Source organism: Nomascus leucogenys, chromosome 2 (assembly GCF_006542625.1).
Source record: "Nomascus leucogenys isolate Asia chromosome 2, Asia_NLE_v1, whole genome shotgun sequence".
Classification (NCBI taxonomy): Eukaryota; Metazoa; Chordata; class Mammalia; order Primates; family Hylobatidae; genus Nomascus; species Nomascus leucogenys.
In genome coordinates this window covers 105478686-105492365 of record NC_044382.1, presented here as the reverse complement: position 1 = coordinate 105492365, position 13680 = coordinate 105478686, and the positions used below count along the sequence as shown (strand labels likewise).

General features: G+C 39.8%; 1 protein-coding gene across 1 annotated transcript in view; it reads right to left on the bottom strand.

The window, feature by feature from the left end:
• Positions 1-1366: 1366 nt before the first annotated feature.
• The window catches only part of ERAP2 (endoplasmic reticulum aminopeptidase 2), a 123421-nt gene continuing 111107 nt past the window's right edge, over positions 1367-13680 (bottom strand). The window contains exons 15-20 of the mRNA XM_030817082.1: positions 10194-10350; positions 9547-9731; positions 6839-7000; positions 6183-6323; positions 3877-3958; positions 1367-2148 (exon numbers count right to left, since the gene is read on the bottom strand). Coding sequence (XP_030672942.1) covers positions 2005-2148; positions 3877-3958; positions 6183-6323; positions 6839-7000; positions 9547-9731; positions 10194-10350 — 871 coding nt within the window. The 3' untranslated portion in view covers positions 1367-2004. The remainder of the gene's footprint in view (positions 2149-3876; positions 3959-6182; positions 6324-6838; positions 7001-9546; positions 9732-10193; positions 10351-13680) is intronic.

Here is a 13680-nt window from a genome sequence, read left to right as displayed (position 1 = left end):
ACCACCCAAGGGCTGAGGAGTGCAAGCGCACGGCGCGGGACTGGCAGGCAGCTCCACCTACAGCCCCAGTGCAGGATCCACTGGGTGAAGCCAGCTGGGCTCCTGAGTCTGGTGGAGATGTGGAGAACCTTTATGTCTAGCTCAGGGATTGTAAATACACCAATCAGCACCCTGTGTCTAGCTCAGGGTCTGTGAATGCACCAATTGACACTCTGTATCTAGCTGCTCTGGTGGGGCCTTGGAGAACCTTTATGTCTATCTCAAGGATTGTAAATACACCAATCGGCACTCTGTATCTAGCTCAAGGTTTGCAGACACACCAATCAGCACCCTGTGTCTAGCTCAGGGTTTGTGAGTGCACCAATCGACACTCTGTATCTAGCTGCTCTGGTGGGGCCTTGGAGAACCTTTGTGTCGATACTCTGTATCTAACTGATCCGATGGGGACGTGGAGAACTTTTATGTCTAGCTCAGGGATGGTAAACGCACCAATCAGCACCCTGTCAGAACAGATCACTCGGCTCTACCAATCAGCAGGACGTGGGTGGGGCCAGATAAGAGAATAAAAGCAGGCTGCCCGAGCCAGCAGTGGCAACCCGCTCAGGTCCTCTTCCACAGTGTGGAAGCTTTGTTCTTTCACTCTTTGCAATAAATCTTGTTACTGCTCACTCTTTGAGTCTATGCTGCTTTTATGAGCTGTAACACTCACTGCGAAGGTCTACAGCTTCGCTCCTGAAGCCAGCGAGACCACGAGCCCACCGGGAGGAACGAACAACTCCAGACGCGCCGCCTTAAGACCTGTAACACTCACTGCAAAGGTCTGCAGCTTCACTCCTGAGCCAGCGAGACCACGAACCCACCAGAAGGAAGAAACTCCGAACACATCCAAACGTCGGAGGGAACAAACAACTCCAGACGCGCCACCTTAAGAGCTGTAACACTCACCGCGAGGGTCCGCGGCTTCATTCTTGAAGTCAGTGAGACCAAGAACCCACCAATTCTGGACACAGTATGAATTATATTCCTTTCCCTCTTGTATCTCTGTGAGGGCAGATTTATTCATTTGACCATTCATTCATTTGACCAGAGACCATTCATTTGGAATGGTCTCAAAAATCTACCCTTGAGGTTCTTCATGAATGTAAGGCTTAACCCAAAAGGCCTTCCTGGCCTTCTTGATAAGCCCTGACACCTAGTTTCTAATAATCTGAGATTTGGTGACAAAGTCTCTGGTTTCCTGATCCTTGCCTTTCATAGTTTGTATCTTTTATGCATTGGCTAATTTTCCTTGGACGTAAAACTGGTTGGGCAAACTATAGAATACTAAGCAAGGTTAAAAAAAAATTAAAGAAGCAAAATAGTGGCATAGCGTGAAGCAATGGAGAAAGTCACTTGAGGCTAAATAATTACAGCTATATCTATATATCTATGTGTGTATCTCCACATATATCCATTATTCAGGAAGTTTACTTTTAAATAGGATACTGAACTGGACTTCCCCCACCACTCCATCATCATGCATTTTTTGGCTGGTTATGATAGCTGAGAGCAGGCAGCTGCACTGTCTGATTTCTTGAGACTTCTTGTTGGTTAGACAAAATATCCACAGCTCTTGACTTGAGCTTTGCTGGTGTTACCTTGTTTGACTTCATGCAGGCAGTCATGTCTGATGTACCTTTTCTTTTCTTTTCTGTTTTTGTTTTTGAAACAGAGTCTCGCTCAGTCACCCAGGCTGGAATGCAGTGGCGCAATCTCGGCTCACTGCAAGCTCCACCTCCCGGGTTTATGCCATTCTCCTGCCGCAGCCTCCCGAGTAGCTGGGACTACAGGCGCCTGCCACCACGCCCGGCTACTTTTTTGTATTTTTAGTGGAGACAGGGTTTCACCGTGTTAGCCAGGATGGTCTTGATCTCCTGACCTCGTGATCCGCCCTTCTCAGCCTCCCAAAGTGCTGGGATTACAGGCGTGAGCCACCACGCCCGGCCTACTTTGTCTATCGACCATTTAAGTATTAACCAGTAGCCAAGTCCTCAGAGTCGGAAGATTCTTCTCCAGCCATTTTATATTTTTGGTTATCATTTCCAGAACAATTTGAAAAATATCCAGATGTGATCCTTGAGCCTCAAGAGATTCAAAAAATAGTTTCACCTGTAAAATATTGAAGAAAAAAATTACTGACAGTTCGTAAAACACTTCGCCTTGGCCACGTATGGTGGCTCACACCTGTAATCCCAGCACTTTGGGAGGCCAAGGTGGGCAGATCAATTGAGCTCAGGAGTCCAATACCAGCCCAGGCAACATGCCAAAACCCCTGACTCTACAAAAAATAACAACAACAACAACAACAACAACAAAAATTAGTCGGACATGATGGTGCACGCCTGTAGTCCCAGCTACTTCAGAGGCTGAGGCGGGAGGATTGCTTGAACCCAGCAGGTGGAGGTTACAGTGAGCCAAGATGGTGCCACTGCACTCCAGCCTGGCTGACAGAGCGAGGCAGTTTCAAGAACAAAGAAACAATGAAACCACATTGTCTTCCAAAAATTTTCAAAAGAGCTTGCAAATTATATGCACACAGGTATAGGCATTTCTCTGCCAACCTCTAAAAGGTTATTTTCTACTTTTCTGCATAATTATTCAGTTTATTTTCAAACAATAGGTAAAGTAAGACAAAAATTATAAATCCTCACCTTACGAGTGACCACAATGTGGCTAAAGAAATTAAATGATTTACCCAGGTCATAAAGTAAATGGTGAGCTGGGATTTAAGTTCTGGAATTCTAAATTTGCCTAAAGGGTAAATAAATTCAAGATTTATTGTGAAAAGAAGATGCAAAGACTAAAACGCTTTAAAAAAAAAAAAAAAAGAAAAAGATAGGCTGGTGGCTCACACCTGTAATCCCAGCACTTTGGGAGGCTGAGGTGGGTGGATCACGAGGTCAGAAGATCGAGACCATCCTGGCTAACACAGTGAAACCCTGTCTCTACTAAAAAAAAAAAAAACAAAAAAATTAGCTGGGTGTGGTGGCAGGCTCCTGTAGTCCCAGCTACTTGGGAGGCTGAGGCAGGAGAATGGCATGAACCCAGGAGGTGGAGCTTGCAATGAGCCAAGATAGCGCCACTCCACTCCAGCCTGGGCAACAAAGCGAGACTCCACCTCAAAAAAAAAAAAAAAAAAGATAACTAGAATTACCAACAATAGTTTTGTTAAAAAGATGATTAAGTATGCTTCCAAACTTTAATATAATCACTCCTGCATCGTAATACAATATGAAAGAAATAATACAAAAGGGCTCACCTCTCAAGTCTATTTTCATTTTGTATGCTATGAATACATGTATTTTAAGTATTTTAAGAGTCAGGGTTTTTTTGTTGTTGTTTTTGTTTTTTTTTTTTTTTTTTTTGTTTTGTTTTGTTTTGTTTTTGAGATGGAGTCTCGCTCTGTCACCCAGGCTGGAGTGCAGTGGTGTGATCTCAACTCACTGCAACCTCCACCTCCTGGGTCCAAGTGATTCTTCTGCCTCAGCCTCCCAAGTAGCTGGGACTACAGGGGTGTGCCACCACATTCAGCTAATTTTTGTATTTTTAGTAGAGACAGGGTTTCACCATATTGGCCAGGCTGGTCTCGAACTCCTGACCTCATGATCTGCCTGCCTTGGCCTCCCAAAGTGCTGGGATTACAGGTGTGAGCCACCACACCTGGCCAAGTGTCAGGTTTTAATCCTGTCCCTTCCATTTACTTGCTATATGGCATTGGACAAACAACTTTTTTTAAAAATAAAATGAGAACTTCAAATCAGATTATATCTAAGTTTACTTTCAATTCTACAATTTGAACATTTATTTTGAAATTGTTAACAATAGAAAGTCACAAACCTCTTGCAACTTATCCTTGGAAGAAAAGTGAGCTGTTGTGCCAGAGATGATCATCCTTATGTCATATGAGCCCAGGCCAAATCTGAAAATAAAAACAAACACCATAGAAAGTCATAAAATACTGACCTTATGTTTATTATATCCTGTATTATATTTTAATGTATATTAATAACTGTGATAAGCTTGTGTATTACAATAGATACTGTTAATTGCCATAATAACATTCATCCAGTACAATTCTAAAGCTGTAAAACTTATCAAATTTTACTATAAAATGAAAATGTAGATACAGCTTCTTTGGGAAATATGGTTATTCAGCGATGTTTATGTTTAATTTTATGTTTCTGTTTAAAGCAGTGTTCCCTACTTTTTTTTTTTCACTACATACTCCTGTCAGTAAAGATTTTTTGAGCAAGAACTTCTCAATATACATATTTTTATTTACAAATTATATGGGCTGGGCACGGTGGCTCACGCCTGTAATCTCAGCACTTTGGGAGGCTGAGGCAGGCGGATCACCTGAGGTCAGGAGTTCAAGACCTGCCTGACCAACAAGGAGAAACCCCATCTTTACTAAAATACAAAAAAATTAGCTGGGCGTGGTGGTGCATGCCTGTAATCCCAGCTACTCAGGAGGCTGAGGCAGGAGAGTCGCTTGAACCCAGGAGGTGGAGGTTGCAGTGAGCCAAGATGGCGCCATTGCACTTCAGCCTGGGCAACGAGAGTGAAACTCTGTCTCAAAAAAAATAAATTAATTAAAAAAAATTATATGCATATGTTAAGGTATGGTAAAAAATTTAAAAGCATGAGATAAATATTTAACTTTTTATACTATATATCATTTATGTTTATAAATTTATAACAATATAAAATTTAAAATTAGATAAGAAATAATAGACACTCTAATGTATTGCACTTCTTGCACACTTCCTCATCCCATTTTGGATACCACTGTGTTTAAACATTGTGTGTAGGGGGGCAATGTTACTTGGTTGAACTCTCATTCACGGCCACAGAATGCATCCTTCAACCCAATGTTTGATATATGGAAAACTTACACTACGGGTCAAAGTGATTCATGCTGATAAAGCAGAGCACAGTTACAGCTCAGAAAAAAATATGGTTCCAAGTCTAGGCTCTGCACATGGCTAGGCAGGGGCATCATTTCCTGTTTAAAATGAAATCCACAGCATTGTAGAGAAAGGCTGATCATTTCAGGAGGAAGATGACAATCATGAAAACAGACAAATCAATGGCTCAAGTAGAGTTTTAAACGAAACACACACACATACATATTAAAGCAGTTTCTGTTTGGTCTCATGTGTATGTCAACTCCTTGAGCATTTGAGAGAGGGGTGGAAATGTGCTTTTTGCCTATGCAAAGCTGTCTGAGGACTCTAAACCTTCCATGGCTATGAAATGAAAGAGAAGGAACTAGGAATTAATGACATCAGGGATGCTAACTGACCCTGACATAAACAAAGCAAATCATACTTCTGTGATTCAAGATATTCCCATGTAAGTCATAAATGACATTTTAGATTTGGATGGGGAATGGCTGAATGCCTTATAGGGTTTTGTGATGTGTGTGTGTGTGTGTGTGTGTGCGTGAGAGAAAGAGAGAGAGAGAGAGAGAGAAAGCAATGCTGTCTTACACATTCCATTCCAACAAAATCTAATCATTATTGGTTATTTCTGAGGGATATTTTAGACCCAGGAACATATTGAAATGAGCTCCAGTTCTCCCCAAAGTTGAAACCCCAGAAAAGACTAAGAACCAAAACAATTTGGAGGGAGGGCTCCCCAGACACTCCTGACTGGGTTTCTTTCACCTGAACCAAGGTCTCCACAGTGCCACCTCCACAGGGGCTCTAGGGTTGAGGAGTAGCTCTTACCAAAATTCCTGAGATTTTCCCCCAGTACAAAACTGCGTTAACAAATGAGGCCACATATGTGTGATGAACTATACAAGGCATCTTGGGATTCTTCTGGGCTGAGGAGGGAGCCAAGAAAGGACGGTGGGAGGGGGCTGATGACTGCACTTCATTCAACTCGGACTTGATCCCAGCGGTTTCTTGCCTGGACTGAATGACAGAAGGCTGTTTCCCATTCCCTTATTTTCATGTCTCTCCCTTACTCCTGGATAGGATAATTTGGGCTAGGGAGTTTCAAAGTTGACTCCACTGAACTATTTGGATACAAATGGTATCATTTATATGTTTTGAGAAACATTCGATTACACTTGGTTTGAGGCAACTGAGACATCTGTATGGAAGAACACACACTGGATGTAAATGAATACCAACTTTTTCAGAAGATGGGTCCAATTTTCTCTTACAAAATCCCACGCTAATTGCTGCCCCTTTGGATGTCTGGCAATCGCATGAAGGAGAGCTGCCAAGTTCTGTGTTTTGATAACCTTTCCTTCCATTCCTAGTTCAATTAACCTGAAGAAAGAAAAATAATTTGTTTCTAAATAGTAGGTATTATGTACATGGACATTAACTCAAGCTACCAATATATTAAAAGAATAGAACAGAAAGAGGCATGATAAAAGTATAATTACGAATTTTTTAATGTTCCAATTAAACTTTTACTTTTTTAGAAATAATTTTTATTTTGTTCCTAGCAAAAACACTTACTTATTTCAAAGAACTTTGATTAGCATCATTTACGTATCTTATATGCAAGAGTGTATTTTTAGAACAATAATTTTCCTTCAAGTTTCTGAAGATAAAACATAACCACTTGTCTAGTATCAATCATATGATTAATAACTAGGGAATACCTGTTTTCACTATTTGCATTTCATCAATATATTCTTTTCTGAAAGTAAAGTTAAAGCCATACACATTCTGATTCAATTATCTTATGCCTTTAAAACTGGTGGCTGAAGTTTTAGTGACTTCACTGAATTTGTGTCAGTTTACTTACAACAATTTAGTTAAATTATTGAACTTACTTCAGTAACTTTTCCTGATGCTTGCTCGTTGACAAAGCATACAGAATTTTGTTTTGTTCAGCACTTGACATTGACAGTTCATATTGCTCTAAAAGGTAATTCCATCCTGCAGTTGTCTGAGCACCCACAGAATACACAATCTTTAAAACATCTGTTGGCATACTGTAATATCAAGCATAAAAATGAAGAAAAAGTTTTATGAAAGAAAAATGTTTTTCTTATGACAATTTTAAGTCCCATAACAGAATAATCTCTGAATTGCTTTCAGTACTCAATGTATTAAATCTTTTTCTCTGCCAAACTCTTATAAAAATATTTTACGTGCTTTTACTCTGCAAATTATTTGTGTTTTATCTCCTACTGATGATAAAATGTTAGCAAGAAAATAAGCGTAAAATTTTAACCTACTCTGAGGTGAAAATAGAAAGTTGATGTAATCAACAAATATAAAAGCTTTCTGAAATACAAAACTACTGGTTTACATAAATTCTATCATTTAGTAACCACTATTGGTGCTATAAGATTTTTTTTAAAAGATGATTACTTAATGCTTTTTTGTCACCAAGTTGAGGGCATTTTCTTCTTTTCTTTTCTTTTCTTTCTTTCTTTTTTTTTTTTTTTTGAGACAGGGTCTTACTGTGTTGTTCAGGTTGGAGTGCAGTGGTGTGATCATGGCTCACTGTAGTCTCAGTCTCCTGCACAATCCTCTTGCCTCAGCCTCCTGAGGAGCTGAGATTACAGGCACACAGCACCATGCCTGGCTAATTTTTAAATTTTTTTGTAGAGGCGGGCTCTCACTATGTTGACAAGCCTGGTCTCGAATTCCTGGGCTCAAGTGATCTTCTTACCCCTTGGCCTCACAGGCATGAGCCACTGCACTTGGCCTAGTTGAGAGCATTTTCTGAGGCCTGTCTGGGAGTCATCTGACTCTCTAGGCCTAGAGAGTCTTAATTTAGTACGATTCATTGGTGTCTAGTTATTTTATAATTTTTTAAAACTGATATGATGCAGTGACATGATTTTCTGTCCTTCTACAAAAGACACCACTATTTTGATTTTTATTATCTTGAGGACATTAAACAGTTTTTATTCTAAATGGGCGTATGACTTTTTAGTCACAAATGTCAATGGATCAACAAGAACCGTTATTGATGTCTCAGAAAAAACACAACACAGAGCATTGAGGAGGAAGCCAGAAATTTGCATTTCTCACGAAGTGACCTTATGGTAGAGATTGTACTAGTCTCCATACATCTTATTTAACTGTCAAAAGCTACCCTCTGAGATAGTTATTATCCTGATTTTTTTAAAGTGGAAATACATCTCAAAAAGTTAAGTAACTTGCACAAGATGACATAATTTGCCATTTTGCAGATGGGATTTAAACCTATGATTCTAATGCTTTGGCTAATTCCTCTATACTATATGTACTTAAATACCCCAAGTGACATTTGAATAATATAATAAAGATCAAATAATTAAATTATAATACATATTGTTTTCACTTTAGTGTATTTTGCTGAACAAATTTATAACAATTGGTAACAAACACATTGTAAGCTTCTTGAAGGTAGGCCACTTGGTTGTTTTGTTCACCACTTTATCCTTAGCTCCTACAGCAATACCTGGCTGGCATAAAGGAAATGTGCAACTAGTTACATTTCAAATCCACAAATGAATGAAGTAATCAATTAATCTATGTAAAGAAATTCTTCATTAAAATTCATACTAGCAGTCTTGGAGTTTAGAAAAAACCAACAATATTTAATTACATATTTTTGATTATGAGCATAAATAAGTTTACCTAGAATATTTTCATAGGTATATTCAACATATTGAACACTTATATCTACTGTAGGTGGGTTACTGTAGGTTAAGATTATCTTTCTTCTAACTAGCATAAAGATGAAATAATAGTATTCTATTTTGTATAGGGCAGCAGGGTGTTTACATTTTAGCTTCACTCATACAACCCATTCAAACAGAAACAAAAAGAAGAGAATAATAGATTTAAAAGTTTTTTAAGTTTTTTTTTTTCTATAATGATTTCAAGCTTGAATCCCAACAAGGAAAAAAAGTCCATAAAGAAGAAAACTTGAATTACTTTTTTAAAAAGAAGAATTCAAGAAAGGATTTCAAAAAGCTCACTGAGATTTAGTTAGAGTGAGAGAAGTTATGATACCATCTTATAACGATTTGGCACAGGAAAATTTTTTTTTTTTTTTTGAGACAGGGCCTTTCTCTGTTGCCCAGACTGCAGTGCAGTGAAGTGATCTTGGCTCACGGCAACCTCTGCTTCCCAGGTTCAAGCAATTCTCCCACCTCCACCTCCCAAGTAGCTGGGATTACAAGCGTGCACCACCACATTTGGCTAATTTTTGCATTTTTAGTACAGACAGGGCTTCACTATGTTGGCCAGGCTGGTCTTGAATTCCTGACCTCAGTGATTCACCCTCCTTGGCCTCCCAAAGTACTGGGATTATAGGCGTGGGCCACTGCACCCAGCCAGCACAGGAATAATGGACACCATTGTACTAGTCTCCATACATAGCACTTACAATGTGAGAGCATGAAACAGGGTTTGTAATTCCCAGCATGTTTTTTTTTCTCTATCTTCACTAAAAGGTTTTAGATATAATGTCTTGCTTAATCAAAGACTTTACATCAAAGAGAAAAGAACAAAGAGTAGGACAGAAGTCTAGATCTACTTTAATTTTCCACTGGATTCCATCCACCGAGAGAAGAGTTCAGCAGCTTTCTGGATGCAAGGAGCATAGTTCAGGTCACAGGCCAGCTTCAACAGAGCCGAGCGGAGCATCCTGTCCCAGACTGAGCCCTCGTCACTCCAGCTTTGCCTGTCAATCACTGGCTTAAAATACTGAAGAAGGTAATGCTGCAGAAAACATGAGATGGTTAACAGAGAGGCTAAATTTAGTCCTTAACACAGCTCTTGCCCATCTAAAGGGCTCAACTCTAAACTTTCTGCATCTTTCCCAATCTTTCCCCAAACAATGTATCTTTGTATTTCTCTCATCTTTTTCTGGCTCCTACCCACCATACTTAGGAAACAGTTTTTGCATTTAGACATGGTTTAATTTCCTATCTGAAAGGGGAATATCAATGGATATAAAATAAAATCACCTTTAGTAGAGATGCTTTGCATGTGATCCTGGTATCTAGCTCGTAGGATTGGCAATGGTAAAGAACAAGGGTCATTGACCATTACATGCTATCAGTCAGTCCCCCGAGCTGCTCCAGATTTAACCTCAAGGACTTCATACAAAACAAACTGAGCCGCACTGATACTCCAGACACCGTGTATTTACTTAATACATTTTCGAAAAGCAACACAAACCTTGAGGTTTTCAGAGATATCTGAAATGTTCCTTCTGTCCATCATGTGGTAAAACAATTCCAAGTAACTCAGACCTTTGAGAAGTGCGGGGATGCTTGTTTCATGTTGGAGGTAGTGAGTCATGTCAAGAGCTTTGTCTAGGGTCAGTCTCCCTGCACTGAGGTATAAAACAAATGTCAGTGGTTTGTGCATATCTTGTAGTTTTTAATATTTTTAACATTAAAACAAATATGAAATAGAGAACAAGAACAGAAGTAGGTCATTATAGCTGGACCATTCAGTTTAAACCTTAGCTCTGCCACTGACTAGCTGGGTAATCTTGGACAAATTACCGAACCTCTCTGGACCTATTGCCTTCTTTATACAATGGGGATAATAATACTATCTTCCTCATAGGCTTGTTGTGAGGATTAATGAGCTAATATTTTAAAAAGCATTTAGAATAATGTCTACCACCTAGCAAAAGGTTAATAAATGAAATAAATATTCGCCAATATTAACATTTAGTACCAAATAATATCAAACTTTTTACACATGATTTCATTCTCTAATTGCTTCATGTGTGGGTTTGACTTGTTTCTCCAAGTACATTGGGAACTTTGAGGACAGGTGCCATGTCTTGTTTTTCTTTGATGTTTGTCCTTAATCCTACCAGAGAAGCGGTAATCATTGTGAATAGGACAAAACGAGTATTTTCATCTTTTTAGATTCTAAAGTTACATGCCTTCTCTACGTTTTCTGTTAGTGAGAAGAATAAACAACAGGTTTATTATTCTAAGTACCAAAATGCTGGGGCATCTTCTGTAGAGGAAACAAACCATTCTAACCTCACTATTGGAAAGCACTTCTCACGTGTGTTTCTGGGAGGCTATGTGTGCACACAGGGTCTATAAGCCATTCTTGTGAACACCCAACTCCCAGACTAACACAATCGTGTGATGTGGAAACTGATTCCAGAACAAAGGATGTCTCTCCTGAGCTTATCATTAACGTAATGCTCTACCTCTTCTGGGCTTATACATTTTTTAAATTCCTGTCTAAAAAGAGGGAACAGAGACCAGAAGGAAATGAAAAAGAACCAACTTTTGTCGTCCCTTTAATCTTCTCAATCATGATGACTTGCTGCTTTAAAACAGACTTATGGAAATTTTTTTTCAAAAATTTCACCTGAAGACAGAAGGCTGGACCATATACTCCATGATTCTGTGGTCTGCCATTTTTTTTTTTTTTTTTGAGACAGAGTTTTGCTTTTGTCACCCAGGCTGGAGTGCAATGGCATAATCTCAGCTCACTGCAACCTCTGCCTCCCGGGTTCAAGCAATTCTCCTGCCTCAGCCTCCTGAGTAGCTGGGATTACAGCCATGTGCCACCATGCCCAGCTAATTTTTTGTATTATTAGTAGAGACGGGGTTTCACCATGTTGGCCAGGCTGGTCTTGAACTCCTGACCTCAGGTGATCCACCCACCTCGGCCTCCCAAAGTGCTGGGATTACAGGCATGAGCCACCTGGCCTGGCTAGTCTGCCGTATTAAAAAAAAAAAAAACAAAAATCCACAAAATGCTACTACTCCTTCCCACCTGTGTGAGCAGCACAATACCTGGCACAGTTGATACTTTAGCATCAGCAATAGGCGGAAACGATATTCCAGGGCCACAATATTAAGAAGAATATTTGACATATTAAAACTACTTTACATTAAGCCAGTTTTTCTTTTCAGCCCAGCCTAATTGATTTCTTACTAAAATCAATGCCATTATTAAAAATATTTACTTTTATAGTTGCCTATTTCTTTTAATTTTAATATTTATTCATAAGGGACTCCTTTTCTTTTTATATAGTTACTAAATTTTTTAATTAAAAAATCTAAGTCCTCATCACTCACCCTATGCTTCAAGAAATGCATAGAATGTTATCTGAATATTTGTTTAGCTTAAAGAATAAAACATATATAAACATAAACCTTAGCTCAACGGTAAAAATCTACACCTACTTCCTTGTATATGATTTCAGCTAGATTGTACCTTTGAGAAATAACATCATATTCTTGAAGCACCAATTTGAGTTTTTTGTTTTGTTTTGTTTTGTTTTGTTTTGTTTTTGAGATGGAGTTTCACTCCTGTTGCCCAGATTGGAGTGCAATGGCACGATCACGGCTCACTGCAACCTCTGCCTCCCAGGTTCAAGCAATTCTCCTGCCTCAGCCTCCCAAGTAGCTGGGATTATAGGCACCCAGCACTATGCCTGGCTAATTTTTGTAATTTTAGCAGAGACGGGGTTTCCACATGTTGGCCAGGCTGGTCTTGAACTTCTGACCTCAGGTGATCCACCCCCCTCGGCCTCACGAAGTGCTGGGATTACAGGCGTGAGCCACCGTGCCCAGTCTGGGGGTTTCTTTTTAAGGTGTGGGACTGAAAGAAACAAGTATAGCTTTTTCTATAGGCAAATTGAAGTTGTCATTTCAATTCCACGCAACTTACCCAAGACCCATGTCTTTAAATTACATTTGAAATGTATGAAAACCTAACTAAAATAAATATCACTTCTTGCATCAAATTCTCTCTCTATGCTGGATGCAGTGGCTCACACCTGTAATCCCAGCAATTGGGGAAGCCGAGGCAGGAGGATTGCTTGAGCCCAGAAGTTTGAGACCAGCCTGGGCAACATAGGCAGATGCCAGCTCTGCCAAAAAATTTAAAAATTGGTTGGGCGTGGTGGTGTGTGCCTGTAGTTCCAGCTACTCAGGAGGCTGAGGTGGGAGGATCGCTTGAACCCAGGAAATTGAGGCTGCAGTGAGCCATGATCACACCACTGCACTGCAGCCTGAGTAACAGAGCAAATCTTTCGAAGAAGAAGAAGAAGAGGAAGAAGAAGAAGAGGAAGAGGAAGACGGGGAGGAGGAGGAGGAAGAGGAGGAGGAGGAAAAGGAGGAGGAGGAAGAGGAGGAGGAGGGGGAGGAAGAAAAAAAAAAAAGACAGTGTTGTGTCGTGGTTAGGAGAATGGCTCTGGAGGCAGCCCTTGGATGACAATGTCTTGTCCACTAAAGAACTAAATAGTATCACCTCTTGTAAAGATTGATTTACGCTGGGTGTGGTGGCTCATGCCTGTAAACTCAGCAATTTGCGAGGCCGAGCAGGAGAAGTGCTTGAGGCCAGGAATTCAATATCAGCCTGGACAATATAGGGAGACCCTGTCTCTACAAAAAAAAAAAAAAAATTAAAAAGAAAAAAATTCTGTCTCCAAACTAAATATGATCACTATTGGTTCCTTTAATTCTTTTTTGTTTGTTTTTTGAGACAGAGTATCATTCGGTCACCCAGGCTGGAGTTCAGTGGCATGATCTTCCGGGTTCAAGCGATTCATGTGCCTCAGCCACCCAAGTAGCTGGGATTACAGGTGTACACCACCACGCTGGGCTAATTTTTTTATTTTTAGTAGAGACGGGGTTTCACTATGTTGCCCAGGCTGGTCTCAAACTCCTGGCTTCAA